The 18,862-nt window shown below is 42.5% G+C and overlaps 1 protein-coding gene across 1 annotated transcript in view; it reads right to left on the reverse strand.

The window, feature by feature from the left end:
• Positions 1-14,118: 14,118 nt before the first annotated feature.
• The window catches only part of LOC130111897 (melanopsin-A-like), a 41,133-nt gene continuing 36,389 nt past the window's right edge, over positions 14,119-18,862 (reverse strand). The window contains exons 8-9 of the mRNA XM_056279199.1: positions 16,831-16,977; positions 14,119-14,487 (exon numbers count right to left, since the gene is read on the reverse strand). Of these exons, the coding sequence (XP_056135174.1) occupies positions 14,119-14,487; positions 16,831-16,977 (516 nt within the window). The remainder of the gene's footprint in view (positions 14,488-16,830; positions 16,978-18,862) is intronic.

Genomic DNA, 18,862 nt, shown 5'->3' on the forward strand with positions numbered 1-18,862 from the left:
CTATGGCTAGCTAGCATTACAAACTAACATTTTTTTTCACAATAGCGAAACATAGCAGGTCAGCTCACTCACTCACCCCAAGTGGACATGCTAGCAAGTAATAGTTAACATTATAGCTGATAACAAGCTTAGAATACTGCTGACCTTTTCTTGTTTGGCTGTGTAAGGTGTCCTAACCTCCATGATTAAACAATACTGCCAGCCAGACAGTCAATTTCTGCTCAGATAATCCATTTATTCGTTGGTTTAGGAATATGGTATTTCACACAGTGTCAGCTAGCTAGCTACCTGAGGAGTTAAGACAGGCACTGGGTGGTAGTGAAGAGTTGCCAGATGGCTGGGCAATCACTGCAGAAATAGTGAGGGAGACAGCTAGGAAGGTACTTGGTGTGTCATCAGGCATATGGTGAGTTGTAGGACAGGTTAGACACTAAGGAAGGAGAAAAGGACTTGTACCAATTGGCTAGACAGAAGGACCGAGCTGCGAAGGATGTGCAGCAAGTTAGCGCGATCAAGGATAGAGATGGAAATGTGCTGACAAGTGAGGAGAGTGGGCTGAGAAGGTGGAAGGAGTACTTTGAGGGGCTGATGAATGAAGAAAATAAGAGCGAGAGAAGGTTGGATGATGTAGGGATAGTGAATCAGGAAGGTCAGTGGATTAGCAAGGAGGAAGTGAGGGCAGCTATGAAGAGGATGAAGAGTGGAAAGGCAGTTGGTCCTGATGGCATACCTGTGGAGGCATGGAGATGTTTAGGAGAGATGGCAGTAGGGTTTTTAATTAGATTGTTTAACACAATCCTGGAAAGTGAGAGGATGCCTGAGGAGTGGAGGAGAAGCATACTGGTACCGATTTTCAAGAACAAGGCCGATGTGCAGAACTGTAGCAACTACAGAGGTATAAAGTTGATCAGCCACAGCATGAAGATTTGGGAAAGAGTAACAGAAGCTAGGTTAAGAGGAGAGGTGACGATTAGCGAGCAGCAGTATGGTTTCATGTCACGAAAGAGCACCACAGATGCAATGTTTGCTTTGAGAATGTTGATTAAGAAGTATAGAGAAGGCCAGAAAGAGTTGCATTGTGTCTTTGTAGATTTAGAGAAAGCATGCGACAGGGTGCCAAGAGAGGAGGTGTGGTATTGTATGAGGAAGTCAGGAGTTGCAGAGAAGTATGTAGGAGTGGTGCAGGATATGTATGAGAGAAGTGTGACAATGGTGAGGTGTGCAGTTGGAATGACAGATGGGTTCAAGGTGGAGGTGGGATTACATCAAGGATCGGCTCTGAGCCCTTTCTTGTTTGCAATGGTGATGGACAGGTTGACGGACCAGATCAGGCAGGCGTCTCCATGGACGATGATGTTCGCGGATGACATTGTGATCTGTAGCAAGAGTAGGGTGCAGGTTGAGGGGAACCTGGGGGAGGTGGAGGTATGCACTGGAGAGAAGAGGAATGAAAGTCAGTAGGAGCAAGACGGAATACCTATGCGTGAATGAGAGGGAGGACAGTGGAATGGTGAGGATGCAAGGAGTGGAGGTGACAAAGGCATTTGAGTTTAAATACTTGGGGTCAACTGTCCAAAGTAACGGGGAGTGCAGTAGAGAGGTGAAAAAGAGAGTGCAGGCAGGTTGGAGTGGGTGGAGAAGTGTGTCAGGAGTGATTTGCTACAGAAGGGTATCAGCAAGAGTTAAAGGGAAAGTTTACAAGATGGTTGTGAGACCAACTATGTTATATGGTTTGGAGAAAGTGGCACTGACGAAAAGACAGGAGGCGGGGCTGGAGGTGGCAGAGTTGAAGATGCTAAGATTTTTACTGGGAGTAACGAAGAGGGAAAGGATTAGGAATGATTATATTAGAGGGACCGCTCAGGTTGGACGGTTTGGAGACAAAGCAAGAGAGGCAAGATTGAGATGGCTTGGACATGTGTGGAGGAGAGATGCTGAGTATATTGGGAGAAGGATACTGAATATGGAGCTGCCAGGGAAGAGGAGAAGAGGAAGGCCAAAGAGGAGGTTTATGGATGTGGTGAGGGAAGACATGCATGTGGCTGGTGTGACAGAGGAGACGCAGAAGACAGGAAGAAATGGAAACGGATGATGCGCTGTGGCGACCCCTAACGGGAGCAGCCGAATGTAGTAGTAGTAGCATATTTATGGATAATTATGCATAATTTTAATTTTCTGGGATTTTTCCCTTACTCTCTGAGACAATACCTACCATCTCCAAAAAGAATTAGGATCATAAGTGCTTTAGTTTTCTGTCCCGCTATCTACACTAACAGACACACACACACACACACACACACACACACACACACACACACACACACACACACACACACACACACACACACACACACACACACACACACACACACATTACGAAAATATATGAGTAGATTGCAATTTACTTTGATGTCTGTGAATGTTCTCATTCATCCAGGTCATGGTTATCCAAAGGAATTGAATCAAGTGCAACTGGAGGATATATACCAAGTCCAGTTGCACTTGATTCAATTCCTTTGGAATTGACCTTGATATTTTTGCTTTAATATACACTGCTCAAAAAATAAAGGGAACACATAAGCAATGCAATGTAGCGCCAAGTCGATCACACTTTTGAGATATCAACCTGTCCAGTTAGGAAGCAACACTGATTTGTGAATCAATTTCACCTGTTGGTAAATTGTCTAATTTCCACCAGGTGGAAATTAGACAATTTGCAAGACAACCCCTATAAAAGGAATGGATTTGCAGGGGGTGGCCACAGACCATTTGCCTGTCCTCATCTTTTCTGGCCGATCTTTGGTTTTTCATTTTGCTAGTGCCCTCACCACTAGAGGTGGCGTGAGGTGGTATCTGCAACCTACAGAAGTTGCTCAGGTAGTGCAGCTCATCCAGGATGGCACATCAATGCGTGCTGTGGCAAGAAGATTTGATGTGTCTCCCAGCACAGTGTCCAGAGAATGGAGAAGGTACCAGGAGACAGGCCAGTACACCAGGAGACGTGGAGGGGGCCGCAGGAGGACAACAACCCCGCAGCAGGACCGCTATCTGGTCCTTTGTGCAAGGAGGAACAGGAGGAGCACTGCCGGAGCCCTACAAAACGACCTTCAACGGGCCACTAATGTGCAGGTTTCTGCTCAAACAGTGAGAAACAGAATGCATGAGGATGGTATGAGGGCCTGACGTCCACAATTGGGGCCTGTGCTCACAGCCCAACACCGTGCAGCCCGATTGACCTTTGCCAGAGAACATCTTGGTTGGCAGATTCGCCATTGGCGCCCTGTGCTCTTCACAGATGAGAGCAGGTTCACACTGAACACATGTGACAGACGTGAGAGAGTCTGGAGACGCTGTGGAGAACGTTCTGCTGCCTGCAACATCCTCCAGCATGACCGGTTTGGCGGTGGGTCTGTGATGGTCTGGGGAGGCATATCCTTGGAGGGGCGCACAGACCTCTACATGCTAGCCAGAGGTACCATGACTGCCATTAGGTACCGGGATGAGATCCTCAGACCCCTTGTCAGACCATATGCTGGTGCAGTGGGCCCTGGGTTCCTGCTCATGCATGACAATGCTCGTCCTCATGTGGCCAGAGTGTGTCAGCAGTTCCTGTATGTCGAGGGCATTGATGCTATGGAGCTGCCTGCACGTTCCCCAGACCTGAATTCAATCGAGCACCTCTGGGACATCATGTCTCGTACCATCCGCCAACGCGATGTCGCACCACAGACTGTCCAGGAGTTGACCGATGCCCTGGTCCAGGTCTGGGAGGAGATCCCTCAGGAGACCATCCGTCGTCTCATCAGGAGCATGCCCAGACGTTGTAGGGAGTGCATACAGGCACGTGGAGGCCACACACACTACTGAGCCTCATTTTGAATCGTCTTGAAGAATTTCCACAGAAGTTGGATTAGCCTATGTTCTCATTTTCCACTTTGATTTTGAGTATGATTCTGAATCCAGACCTTAATGGGCTAATGATTTTGATTTCCAATGATCATTCTTAGGTTATTTTGCTCTAAACACATTCCTCTGTCTAATAAATAAAGATTTTCAGCTGAAATATTTCATTCATCGAGGTCTATATTGTGTTTTTAGGTGTTCCCTTTATTTTTTTGAGCAGTATACTTTATATGTGGTTTCCAACATAATTTATTGTCTATTATTACTCCAAGAAATTTATTTCTGATACTTTTTCGATTTCTACATCATTTATTATGAGCTTCTTGTTTGAGTTTGTTGACCGATTCCCAAATATTATGAATTTCGTTTTGCTTAGGTTTAGTGTTAGTTTATTTGAATCAAACCAACTCTTTAGTTTCTTCAATTCGTTTCCCACTGTATCCAAAAGTTGTTCTAAGTTGTCCCCACTGCAAATTAGGTTTGTGTCATCTGCAAATAAAATCATTTTTCGTGCTTTTGAAACCTCACATATATTATTAATGTACAAAATGGCCCCAACATTGAGCCTTGATGAACTCCACACTTAACCATCAATAATTGTGATTTATAATTATTAATTTGCACTTATTGGTTCCTATTATTTAGGTAACTGGATAGCCAAGAAAGAGCTACTCCTCTGATTCCATATTTTTGTAGTTTTATTAATAATAATTCATGGTCAACCATATCAAATGCTTTTTTTTAGATCCAAGAATACTCCTACAGCATATTCTTTCTTTTCTATAGCAGTTGGTATCTCTTCCACAAAATCAGTGAGTGCAGATGATGTAGTCCTATTGGTTCTAAATCCATATTGTTGGTCACACAGTACATTATGTTTTGTGATAAAGTCATCCTATCTCCAGCCTTGTATATGGGTATGACTTTAGCCGTTTTCATTTTACATGGAAAAACACCACTTTTCCAGAGATTGATTGCATATAGTATATATGCAAGAGGTTTCACCACACACTCAATAATATCTTTAACTAGTGACATATCAATACCATTGCAGTCTGTTGACTTCTTACTCTTAAATCTTTTGACAATGTCAGTCATTTCTTTTTCATCTGTTCCCTTTAAAAACAAAGATTCTTTTAGCTGTACATCTTTACTTGCCACGTCATTTCTACAGCCAGTGCTTGCAATCTCCCCAGCCAAACCAGGACCAACACCAACAAAAAATCATGAAATTCATTAACAATTAAGGGCATATCGTTGATAGTTTTATTATTTTTGGTTAGGAAGCTATTTGGGTATCCAATTTCCCCCTTTTTATTTTTAATAATATCATTCAATACAATCCATGTATTTTTTATGTTGTTTTCATTGTCCTCTAGTAATTTGCTGTAGTAATCCCTTCCGGTGTTTCTCATAATTTTTGTCAGTTTGTCTTTATACGTCTTGCATTTGTGTTCTGATTCTCTTGTTCTCTTCTTTAAAAAGTCTTTATATAATACACTGTCGTTTTCCTAATGTGTGGATGGCTATAGTGGGGGGAGGACAGGGAATTCGGGCCCAAATGTTGTATTTAAAAACGAAAAGCGACATGTTCTGTCTGTCTGTCAAGCTCCTCCGCTTGGTTTCGGTCCTATCACAGCGCTGCACCGACAAACAATGCAACTGCCCTGCTGCTGCTGCCATTATGGCCACTCAGCTGATCCGCCGAAACCAGTTAGTTTATTTCACTCCGCTTTCCGATGCATTTTGAGAACTACTGGTCACTACGGTCGGAAGAATTACTTTTTTTTTTAAGTTGTTCAGTTAAATGAAACAACTGAGTGAAAGTGACCCGGTCGCTGGGTAGATTACGTCACATTCGGTGGAGGAGCGGAGGGACACTGTCTTCGACCACTAACTCTGGGTTATTTTCTGTAACCCAGCAGCTGGGAAAACAACCCAGAATGAGTTAAAATGACCCAAAATATGGTCAAAAAGCCTCAACCCAGCATTTGGTTTGAGAACACAACCCAGCATTTTTTAGAATGTCTTTTGGGGTAAGAGTCTATAAGCTTTGCACATATTGACTGTAATATTTCCCCCTTTTTGCTTGCAAAAAAAAAGGTTCTAGATCCATCAAATTGCGAGGGCATCTCATGTACACTGTCCTTTTAGGTCACCCCGCAGATTTTCTATTGGATTCAGATCTGGGCTCTGGCTGGGCCATTCCTAAATGTTTATCTTTTGGTGTAGCCATGCCTTTGTTGAGATGGATGTATGCTTTGGGTTGTTGTTGTGCTGAAGGTGAAATTCCTCCTCATCCTTCAGCTTTCTTGCAGACACCCGAAGGTTTTGCGTCAAATCAACTAGCATTTAGAGCCATCCATGAATCCCTCCACCTTGACGAAAGCCCCAGTTCCGGCTGAAGAAAGGCAGCACCGAAGCATGATGCTGCCACCACGTTTCACCGTGGGTATGGTGTTCTTTTGGTAATGGGCTGGGTTGCATTTGCACCAAACATACCTTTCAGAATTCTGGTCAAGAAAGTTCAACCTTGGGTCTCATCAGACCATACGATGATGTTTCACAAGGTTTATGGTGACTGGATGTATCTTTTGCAAAATTTAGCTGGCCTTGGATGTTTTTTGTTTTTTTCGTGTGGAAAGGCTTCCGTCTTGCCACCCTACCCCATCATATGAAGAATACAGGAGATTGTTGTCACATCTAGGGAACAACCAGGACTTACCAGAAATTCCGGCATCTCTTTTAATGTCGCCATAGGTCTCTTGGCAGCCTCCCTGATCAGTTTTCTCCTCGTCTTCTCGCCAATTTTGGAGGGACGTCCTGTTCTTGGTAATGTTATTGTGACATATTTTCTCCACCTTTTAATGATTGTCTTCACTGTGTTTCATGGTACATATAATGCATTGGAAATCAACAATGAGATACCGTTCATGCTTTGTAAGCGCTGTGTGTACCATGGCATTTGCAGCTGGATGCACCCAAGATGTCGGGAAAATTCTACAGGAACAGCTGAGCTTTATTTTGGGTTAATCACAGCCTTAATTGATGGCAGGTGTATCTAACAGCTATTAAACAGGGGTTTGAATGTGATTGGTTAATTCTGAACACAGCCACATCCCCAATTATAAAAGGGTGCGCACTTGTACAACCAGGTTATTGTAAGTTTTGTATTTTTCCATGCTTCCCCCTAAAATGTTTTGATTGTTTTTCACTTTATGTCTAAAGGTTGCAATTTCACATTAAAGGTGGAAAAAGTTGACATGATTTATCTTGGTTTCGTTCTTTTTTCACATAAAAACCCCCTGATAATTTAGTAGCTTAACAGCTGGGTCATTGGAGAGGCAGTCGTTGGTGTAGGTTTGTAGACTTGTATATCCGCTGTAGCGTGCAGTGTTTACTAATGTTTTATCATGTATGTTTACTATGTTATTTGTAGCATAACCTGATGATTTACAAGTGTTAACTGGTCTTAAAGTTAGCGACATTTGTGTCCAGAGATTAGAATGTAACGTTGCTACTTGGCTGCAGTCAGAGTAACAAGCCTTTTGTGGTGGCACTACACGTTTTGGTGGAAGAAATTGCAAATATCAAAACCATATTTTAAACAATGTTTCCCGCTTTCTTTTCCTTACTTTGTGAAATTGTGTCGTGCCTGTAACCAAATACCAGCCGTGATCTAACACGATCCCTCTCCTGTTCAGTCGTTTAGACAATAACTCCTGGTTTCTTAACGCCATCACTCAGGGCTTCTGAAAGTCCGGACCTCGGTCTGCATCCGGGCCGAACGGCAAGTCAATCCGGACCCCCATACCCCGTGTTATGAATACAATATGTTATGAAGAGTAACGTTTTATATATTGTGTGTTGTTGCTGCCGAGTTCACGCATTTTAATTACACCGCAGAATTTGTTTTGGGGGAGGTGCGAATATGTTATTGCTTTTATCGCACTTACGGTAACGTAACGAGTGTAACGCCATCTTCACTTCACCTGGTTCACTCTCTCCTCCGCTCCGCCCCGTGTGTGTGTGTGTGGGGGGGGGGTCTCAGCCCCGCCCTCGTTGAAACGCTGAGAGCGGAGGAGAGGAGAAACTAGCACAACGTAAATGACAGTAATGAGTAGCCTACCGGTACGCGAGTTTTCGTTAGAGCCAATCAGAGGAAGAGTAGGGTGGGTCTCACAGGACATCATAAAAGTTATAACAAAAGTTATGAGTTGATTAAATGGTTTGTTATCGCCAATCGTTCCGTATACCTCTAACCTTGAATAATAATCAGATACGGACATTTGAGTAATAAGTTTGAGAACCCCTGCCATAGCCCATGGCATCGTTTACGCCACCATGCAACTTTTGCCGGCTAAGTCACACATGCGCGAATCATTGCCTGCCTACGCTACATTTGTCGTGCTGAACGTAGGCAGTGTAAGATGTTAAAAATTAAACCCTCTTTTTGTACCTTTAAAAAGGAAGCAGAGTCCTACATTAGAACACTGCCTAGTTCATGCAATAAAAAAAGCTGTGAAAACCTTAAATTTATGCTCAAAATTTAACATATTCATTCATTCATTCACTCATCATCAGCCGCTTCTCCGGGGTCGGATCGCGGTGGCAGCAAGCTAAGTAGGGCACTCCAGACGTCCCTCTCCTCAGCAACGCCCTTCCAGCTCCTCCTGGGGGATCCCAAGGCGTTCCCAAGCCAGATTGGACATGTAGTCCCTACAGCGAGTTCTGGGTCTACCCCCGAGTCTCCTCCCAATTGGCCGTGCGTGGTAAACCTCCAAAGGAAGGCGCCCAGGAGGCATCCTAATCAAATGCCTGAACCACCTCAACTGGCTCCTTTCGACGCGAAGGAGCAGCGGCTCTACTCCGAGCTCCCTCCGGATGTCCGAGCTCCTCACTGTTGTCTGCACACATCGGCAGTGCTGCATTTGATTTGGTGCTGTTCTATTGTGCTGGGATCGATTGGCGATGCCTGCGGGCTCTGGGTTGTTTGATCGGTCTGCCTGTGATGCTGTGTTAGTCTAAATAAAGAATCCAACGTAGAGGTTGTGTCGAGCGACAGCGCTGTGTCCTGACGTTATTTCTAAATACAATACTCACCCTATCTCTAAGGCTGAGCCCAGACACCCTACCGAGGAAACTCATTTCAGCCACTTGTAGCCGTGATCTCACCCTTTCAGTCACTACCCAAAGCTCATGGCCATGAACGAGGGTTGGAACGAAGACTGACTGGTAAGTTGAGAGCTTTGCCTCCTGGCTCAGCTCACCGCAACGGTCCAGTGCAACGTCCGCATTACTGCTGATGCTGCGCCAATCCGCCTGTCAATCTCCCGCTCCACCCTACCCTCACTCGTGAACAAGACCCCGAGGTACTTGAACTCCTTCACTTGAGGCAACAACTCATCCCCAACCCGGAGGGCGCAATCCATCATTTTCCGGTAGACAACCATGGCCTCAGACTTCGAGGTGCTGACTCTCATCCCAGCCATTTCACACTCGGCTGCAAACCGCCCCAGTGCGCGCTGGAGGTCGCGTTCCGATGAAGCCAACAAAACCACATCATCTGCGAAGAGCAGAGATGCAATTCTGAGGTTCCCAAAATGGACACACTCCTCACCTTGGCTGCGCCTTGAGATCCTGTCCATGAATATCACAAACAGAATCGGAGACAAGGTTGTCCCTTGTCTCCAATTCTGTTTGTGATATTAACATATTCATTTTAATTATATATACATTTATTATTTTTGATGTTTTTACTGCACCCCTTCATTTTTATAATTGTGTCAAATGTTGTTTGTAACCCCTGGCGCTGTATATTTGTTATTCCTATTACTGTTATATATATTTTGTAGTTCTGGTATTGAATTAAAAAAATGTGGGCAGTGCAGGGTGTGACGCCAAATGAGTCTACCACATGCACTTCTTTGCTATTGGTTGAGGCTGCGGCGGCTTCGCCAGTAAAGTTCACCAAAGTTGAACTCCGTGCAAAGCGAAGACGCCAATTTCATTCTCCCTGGAAGAGAACGTTTTGTTCGCCCTTCGCTCGCATACAGTGCACGTGAACGGGAGGCGAATGTTCGGCATTACGTTCGCGCATGTGTGACCGTCTAGAAGTCCATTTTAAGGAATTAAATATCCCAGTTTTAGGCCATGAAAACGCCTTTGTAATCAGAATGAAAATGAAACCCCCCGGAAAATTGTCGATCCATAGGACAATATCCACAGCGTTCAACAATGGCAGATGTTCGCCAAATGTGCTGTGTATCTGCTGTGACTGTTTCTCTTTGAATTTGTTTGTCTTGCTTGCTTTGATTTGTCGCTGTTGTTCATATATTGCTAAATGATAGAGGCTAAGACTCAAGGAGAACTACACAACTCTATGAAAGCGTATCCTGTACTTGTGATGTCGGGCGGGAGTTTGTCCAGATCAAATGTCTTTTTTCAGTTTGCTTTTTCACCACATAGTTGAGAAAACTACACCATAGTAATAACGATAATAGTAATAATAATAATAATAATAATGAAACTATACACTTTATTAATAAAACTAAATCATCGTTGTCTGATCATAAATCAATCATTCAATAACAATTATATTTTAATATTTATTTGGATGTATCTTTTAGATGTGGACACAATTCGTACTTAGCAACAGTAAAGAGCAATTTCACAGCATGCTGAACTTAAGTTGTATTGCCATCTTTTATCATCAAGATACGTATCATGATTTTTTCTTACCCTTATTTTGTTATTTCTGTCAAGATACTTAAATAACAGGCCTATGCCCTTACACACTGGGTATAGATGGTCTGAACAGTTATATGAAGATACAAATACGAATGCAAAAAAGCACAATACAAACGTTGACCTTGATTAGCCTCTCAGCTTTTCTTTGAATAGCTCTTCCAGTGATAGGCCGAAAGATACATAAAACAAAAAATTGGTCTTTCACTTTAATTTCAGGGCTGTGTTGTTATTCCTGTTGAACCTGCAAGGGCAACTGAGGTTTTTGGGACTTAAAGTCAAAAACTAATACGGAGCCCCGCTTTTGGATTATAACATAAAATGATGGTGGGATCTGCTCCAAGTAAACCGATAAAATAACTCCATGCTTGAATATTAAACCCAATCCACTTTAGCAGCATGGGGGTGAACAGAGAAAATAACACAGGCTCTTTACATGATTTCCCCATTTGAAGACATTTTCTATGTTATTTGACAACTTCATCATTTGTGCAGTGGTATACAGTAAAGCCAGTGGGTACAGAGGATTAAAATGTTGTGCGCTGCTATCTCATATGATACAGCCATCAGATCATACAGGTCATAAACCTGAATCAAGCAGTCAAATTAGGAAAATAGACAGAGAAAGAACAGTAAATAAACATGAAAATATATTATTTCATGATTTCATGACAGTATTTTTTTTTCACTTTCTACTCTATATGGATACACGAGAACATGTGAGACTAGGCAGAAGAGAGACATGCGTGCAGGGTTATGCAACCTCTCATTGTTTCTCATTAGCACTCCCATCTAGATTCCCAATCCAGAAATACATCTTTAAATTATCAGTGAACTTAATTTAATAATCTAATGTTCAGATTAATCATTAACCATACTGACTTTCAAACATCTGTCCATTTCCGCTGGCGGACCGACGGTAGAATCCAAAACTTTGCAGCAGAACCCTGTGAACTGTACACAGCGATGAGGGAGCAAAGAGGGTGTGAGTAACATGACTGCTGTCGCTCTTAGAAAAACCTACGGTGAGAGAACCAAATGGGTGATGACAGGACCACATGACTTCAAACAACATACTCTTTTTTTCTTCTTCAGTGAAGCCTTCACCCTGTGATCAGGTCAGTTACACCTTCATCCACTTTAATCACTTGCATTTATAGAGTTGTCAGTAATATGAATAGTATATTTATGACTTTTATAAGATTAGGAATGGTTTCAAGGAACAGAGAAGCATTTGCTTTGAAGCATGTTTTCCTTCCAATGCATAAGATATATAACAAGATTCTGTAGCGTGCCGCCTGCTCATGGAGCCGCATGAAAAGTTGTCTTTCTAAAAGTTCGATCAGTTGACACGTCCTAATGAACAACAAATATCACTTCTTTTAGCATCTTGTACAAACATAGAAACATGGTTTCTATACAAGTTTCTTTATTCTCACTAGATCCCTTAATTATTTAATTTATTGCATCTCGATTTTTTACATTCAGTGTTACCTTCTAGCTGTGCCTACTGAAGAGTGTTCACGAAAACCTGCCCCTTGTTTGATTTTCTTTTTTGGCTTTTTTCCCCTCTTTTACTCCCCAATTGTACCCGGCCAACTACCCCACTCTTCCGAGCTGTCCCGGTCGCTGCTCCACCCCCTCTGCCTATCCGGGGAGGGCTGCAGACTACCCCATGCCTCCTCTGATACAAGTGGAGTCGCCAGCCACTTCTTTTCTCCCGACAGTGAGGAGTTTCACCAGGGGAACGTAGCGCATGGGAGGATCACACTATTCCCCCCAGTTCCCCTCCCCCCCGAACAGTCGCCCCGACCAACCATAGGAGGCGCTAGTGCAGCAACCAGGACACATACCCACATCTGGCTTCCCACCCGCAGACATGGCCAATTGTGTCTGTAGGGACATCTGACAAAGCCAGAGGTAACACGGGGATTTGAACCGATGATCCTCGTGTTGGTAGGCAATGGAATAGACCGCTACACCACCCAGATGCCCCCTTGTTTGATTTTCTGTCCCTTTTGCTGATCCAGTAACCATTAATACCAGCATGGACCCTGTCCCACCTTTTCCCCCCTTAGACCATTGTCTCCTGTGCCCTAAAAAAGGTTTTTCCATACTCTCATACAAAAATTACACCTTTGCTATGTAAAGTTCTTATCTCCGTACAGGTCTTACTTAAGCTCAGTGTCATATCAGTTCACAAAGACTTAGAAAGCTGGAACGACTGAAACGTTCACTGTGACAAAATATAGGACTCAGTAGCAGCACAAGCCTTGCTATATTTGATGCTCTCTTCTCTTTTCATCTGTCATAACCACATTATTTGGACACGGTGATGTTCAAAGAGAGAAACGTTTTTGCAAGGATTTTGGCTGATCCTGTCGAAGTACAGCATAAGCCAGAGTGCAGTGCCTGTGGTGCAGGTAGAGAAGGCCTTATTTGTTCCAGCGTACTCCAGCAGGGTTGATGAATCTAAATACCGCCATCGAGATAAGGTCTTACTAACTACGCCATTGGATCACTCTTTATTAATGACCATGTTACTTTGTGCAAAAGCATAGCTGTCCATTGTAGAACTTAAAACCAGTTACCCCACAACCACTTGTAACATCTAAGTCCCTGTGATGACATAAAGAACTTCCTTTGCTCAGAAACCCGACATTCCTACATGTTTAGCTTTGCAGATTTTGTTGCAGCCATATTAGCTCCATAAGCATGTCTCATGTTGAGCTGTGGATCTCGTTTTTTGCAGTTACTTGGCTGAAATCTGGCTTTTATCTGACAGGCAAGTGTCCACATAGTAGGTGCTCAGCCAAGAACCAGGGAAATCTCTGAAATGAAATCTAAACAACCCAGACAAGAAATTTAGTCTCTTGTTCTGGGCCCCAGGCTCATAAAAACCCATTGTTGCAGCACTCATGCCATTCATGGACCCCCAAACAATAAGATTATGAACCTTTTTGGGGTTCCCAGCAATAGTTTGAGAAACAGTCAAACTGTATAAAAGTTATTCTGGAACCACATCCTAAATCAGTAACCATAGCCCCTTATGAAGTGTATTTACCAAAACAGCAAAATGGATGCTCGGGATGAGCTTACACACAACAGCTGGTTTATGGTTAATCGTTTTCCTGTCCGAGAAGGATTGCCGAATGTCTTTAGAACGTTACATTTCATCAGTGAAAGCGAGTGAAAAGGAAAAAGAAACATGTATCAGGATGTAGTTGCAATGGGCAAACGCAGATTTCAAGCGGAGATGGTGGTAAATCTTCAATTAGATCAGGGGGGGTTTCTTCAGTGATACATTATATTGTATTCATAGCCAATACAAGCCAGAACAGCAGTGTGGAGTGTGGAGTAGATTGGCATAAAAAAGTATCTCTCTCCTCTCTGCAAAAGAGATACATGGGATAAATGGATAAAAATGGTTGAACCATTTCAGAGTTAGCAAATCCAAAGCAGTACTGTCTACAAAGAGATGTTGCCCTTTTCTTCTTCATTCGTACCCTCACATTTTCCCTCTGAGAGGATGCTCTCCTGATTGATCAGGCTGCTCTCTGATGTAGGACTAATAACAATGATGCGTGGAACGTTCTGTGGAGGTTTCTGTTCAAAAGTGTTATTTTCAACACTTGATGACTCAACGCAGTCGCTCTTGTGGTTGATCAGCCAACTGCTGGTATTACCTTTCTTTTCTATGTCCTGTGAGATCCCATCGGTCAGGCTCTGGCTCCGCCTTCCAGTAAGGGCCAATAGGGGAACAGTGACCATGGTGAGAGACCTGGAGACCGCCTCATGCCCACAACCACTTGCTGACTCGCTCATAGCAGATGGATGCTGACACACACACACACACGCACACACACACACAAGCACACACGCACGCACACGCACACACACACACACACACACACGCACGCACGCACGCACGCACGCACGCACACACACACACACACACACACAGACACACACACAACAGACATGGACACAGAATAAGCAGATGATAAGTTATTATATTAAATTATAAGAAGTATAGCATGGTGCAATAGGTTTTTATATTCAAAACTGCATTTTAAACCTCTATCATATTTGCATTGTTGTATACTTTTGCCAATTTCTAGTATATCTAAATGTCATGTTCCTAACAAAAACAGTTATTCTAGTAGTTGGATTGTGTTCTGCACCTCCTGACATATAAGGAAGGATCCTTTCTTCTCTGCCTCATCTACTTGGCCTATTCATGCACTAGATGTTCCTTAAAAAGATACCAGCATTTTTTTCCCCTCATTCAAACAATACATACTGACTGCTTATCTACAGTACACCGTTTTTGTGGTGGTGATGCCATCAGTTGTCCAGATATATTTGAGATATGTCTGCTGAAAGACTACCTGCCCAAATCCCTGGATCTGAACGCTCTTCTTCGCCGAAAAACAAGTATTTATGAGTTCTTGAGAAAACCAATGTCTTTTCAAACCAGGAGTAGGATGCTGTGGTTGCACTGGAAATGTCGGTCAGAGCATTGTTAGAAAAGAGACACAATGCTCAGCTAACCCATGCTAGTGGGGCAGCTTAGCTCCAATATTCATAAGGATTGTGCATTTTGCGATAAAAGCACCAAACTTGGTACATATGTAGCTTAATAAATTTAGAAGAAATTTGGATATGGAGCCACTGAAAATTAACCCCGTAGTGGCCATGGCAGGCATAGACATCATTAGATCGCTTTTAGTGGGGCTGTGGCCTCCCTAAATTTCATATCAGTCATTATGACAAGACAGAGAAGAATGTTACCTTTCCAGAGATACCAATATTATTGTTCTAGTCCAAATAGAACCAGAGCTATGCCATTTTACATATCGGATGTCACCAGTGCATGTTGAAAAAACTAAGTTCCCCGTCACTTTTGAGACATTATTCACATTTCAAAACATTATTCACCTGATAAATGTTACCAATGTTTCATGCTCTCACTGGGTGTGACACTGTATCCAGTTTTGCCGGAAACTGTAAGAAAACTGCTTGGGCAGTATGGATCGTTTTGCCAGACCTGACAGATGCTCTCCTGATGCTGTCCTCTGCACCAGGTGACATACCAGAAGAGGTCATGAGGAGCATAGAAAGATTTGTCAGACTCCTGTGTGACAGGATGAACATGTGCATGGATATCAATAAAGCACGAAAGAAGATGTTTGCAAAGAAGAACAACGTTCAGCTGATACCACCAACAAAGGCAGCCTTGGAACAACGTGTGAGGAGGTCAGTCTATCAGGGAGGATATGTGTGGGGCCAGATGCTGTTACCTGCACCAGAGTTGCCTTCACCAGACAACTGGGGCTGGATCAGGAATGTTGAAGCCATATTGGACAGAACTACCCGAGGCCTCCCACACCTGCCATGAACTGGTATCATGCAGGTGCAAGAATGGCTGTGTGAAGTGCTGCAAGTGCAAAAAAGCAGCGCTTGAATGCACTGCCCTGTGTTGCCTGTGAAGGGCAGTGTTAACACAGTTAACTTTTCAAGTGAGATTGAGATGTTTGAGATCGAGAGCCAGTTGATAAGCAGTTACTTTTGCAAATAAAAAAAACAATAAACACTGTTGAAGTACTGAATTGTGTATTGTTTCCTGCAATCACTGGTTCTAAACCTTGACCAACAAAAGAGGAGTGTTTAGGTATAGATGTCTATACATAGTGTATAGATGAATAATGTCTCAAAATTGACTGGGAACTTAGTTTTTTCAACATGCATTGGTGACATCTGATATGTAAAATGGCATATCTCTGATTTTATTTGGACTAGAACAATAATATTGGTATCTCTGGAAAGGCAACATTCTCCTCTGTCTTGTCATAATGGCTGATATGAAATTTAGGGAGGCCACAGCCCCGCTAAAAGCAATCTAATAGCGTCCATGCCTGCCATGGCCACTACAGGGTTAATTTTCAGTGGCTCCATATCCAAATTTCTTCTAAATATATTTAGCTACATATGTACCAAGTTTGATGCTTTTATCACAAAATGCACAATTTCTATGCTAAGCTGCCCCACTATGCCATATAATTCAAATTCACAAAAAAAACAAAAAAAACAAAACAAAACAAAACACACAGCTTTAATGATAATAGGAAAAAAAACACTTACTGTGTGAATTTCACAGCTGATTGTGCTTTTTCTTACCTTGTCTGCTGCATACGTCTTGGCTGAGTTCTGATCCATCTGTTTCTTACAGAGCTTGTCTCTGCTAGACTGGCTATTGGATGACGGACTTCTGAAGGAGTCACCTGACTTCCTCACTACTGAGTCCATCTTCACATCTCCCAACACCTGAGGTATAGATGAGAAGGCAAGAGGTGAGAGGAGAGGAAAGCTTAGCAACAAGAAATAGAGGGTCTGAACTGAGCCCAGCTGAACTGAAATAACCTGATACAAATTAGGACAAGTGATGTGAACCGATGTGAACTGAGATTTTCTCACCTCAGCACAAAATTAATCAGAGCTAAACTTGCCTGCGGTGAGTTCAGTTCAGGAAATATCAGAAAACATCCCCCCAAGAGCAAAACAAAATCAGAAAACCTCTCAGGAAACTGAAGCGACTAAACTGTGTTCTTCAAGCACATTGGACTCTTAACAGATGTCTGCAAGGGCAGTTGACAGATTCAGCACCATTCACTCTCATGTCTGGTGTGTCGCTGAGAGACAATATTATATGAGCTTAAATAAAAACCTCACAGCATATTAAATATTTTTACTCGAAGCAACATGGTGGCAAAACAAACTAAAATCCGCCCATAATACACTGGGCAACACAGGAAGTTAAGCTATTGAATTAGTTTGGCTATTATTTGGAGTTTCTTTGACATTAGTCTCAGTCTCATATGTAAACAAATCTTATTTTATTGAGACACAAAGGTAGGTCAATGTTAAAGACAACAACAAAGAAATACAACACAAGACAAGAACACAAAAATATAGCTAAAAACAGCAGCTCACAAGTCCACAATGATTAAAAGCTATACAGACATTTGTTCCAATGTTTCCAGAAACAAGAGGAGTACCTGGTGTCACTTTGTGTAGGCTCCGTTAACAGCATTATAATTACATTCTTAGAATCAATTAATCGACACATAAATTTGTACATAAAATTCCTCAACACAGCATGAAAAGTGGGAACATTACTAGTCACAAACATATGACCTGCACTTGTCCATCTTGGAAGCTTGAGCAAGATTCTAAATGCATCACTATATGCTACCTGCAGCTTTTTCATTGCTTGGCTATAATTGCACCAAAAGTGGGCTGTATAGAGTAGGGCAAAGTAGGCCCTAAAAAGAGCAGTTTTAATCTCATCTATACACATATGAAATTTGCGAGCCAGCATATTGGCTTGTGTGTACAGTTTGCAACACTGGCGCTGCACATCATTGTCGTCACATAGATCGTTCCTGATGATGTGACCAGATATCTTATTTTGTCCACCACATTTACTGCTTGGTCTGCCAAGAAGAATGAGGGAACATTTTGCTTCTTATCCTCCTTGGTTTTAGTAATCATGACAACACTCTTTTTAGATTTAAATTTAATGTCATGCTGCACACCATAGCTTGAGCAGACTCTGAGCAGTTCCAGTAAGCCAGCACTATAAGGGGACAGTATGACTTAGTCATCAGCGTACATCAGATGGTTAATAAGACTATCTACCACCATACAGCCAGTCTTACACTCTTTTAACTTTTTTGGAGAGATCATCCATATACACATTGACGAGAACAGGCGACAGTATTCCACCTTGTCGGACCCCATTGGTCACTGGGAAGGGTGCAGATATACTCTTACCCCATCTGACTTGCATGGTTTGATATGAATACCAAAAATGCAAGATCCTTATCAAATAAGAGGGGATCCCTCGCTCTTGTAATTTAACAAATAATTTACCATGATTAACTCGGTCAAAAGCTTTCGATGCATTAAAAAAAAAACATAAATACTGTAGTGTTACGTCTTCTATATTTACTAACAACTTCCTTCAGTGCATATATGCACAAATCTGTGCTGTATTTATTTTTAAAGGCAAATTGATTGTCAGAAGTTGATATATATTTTTGAAGCCTATCCAAGAGAATTTGTTCCAATACTTTGTAAAGTATGCTAGCCAGAGCAATTGGCCTATAATTTTCTATGCTGGTTATTTTACCAGTTTTGTCTTTGATTA

The sequence above is a fragment of the Lampris incognitus genome, chromosome 1, assembly GCF_029633865.1.
Source record: "Lampris incognitus isolate fLamInc1 chromosome 1, fLamInc1.hap2, whole genome shotgun sequence".
Lineage (NCBI taxonomy): Eukaryota > Metazoa > Chordata > Actinopteri > Lampriformes > Lampridae > Lampris > Lampris incognitus.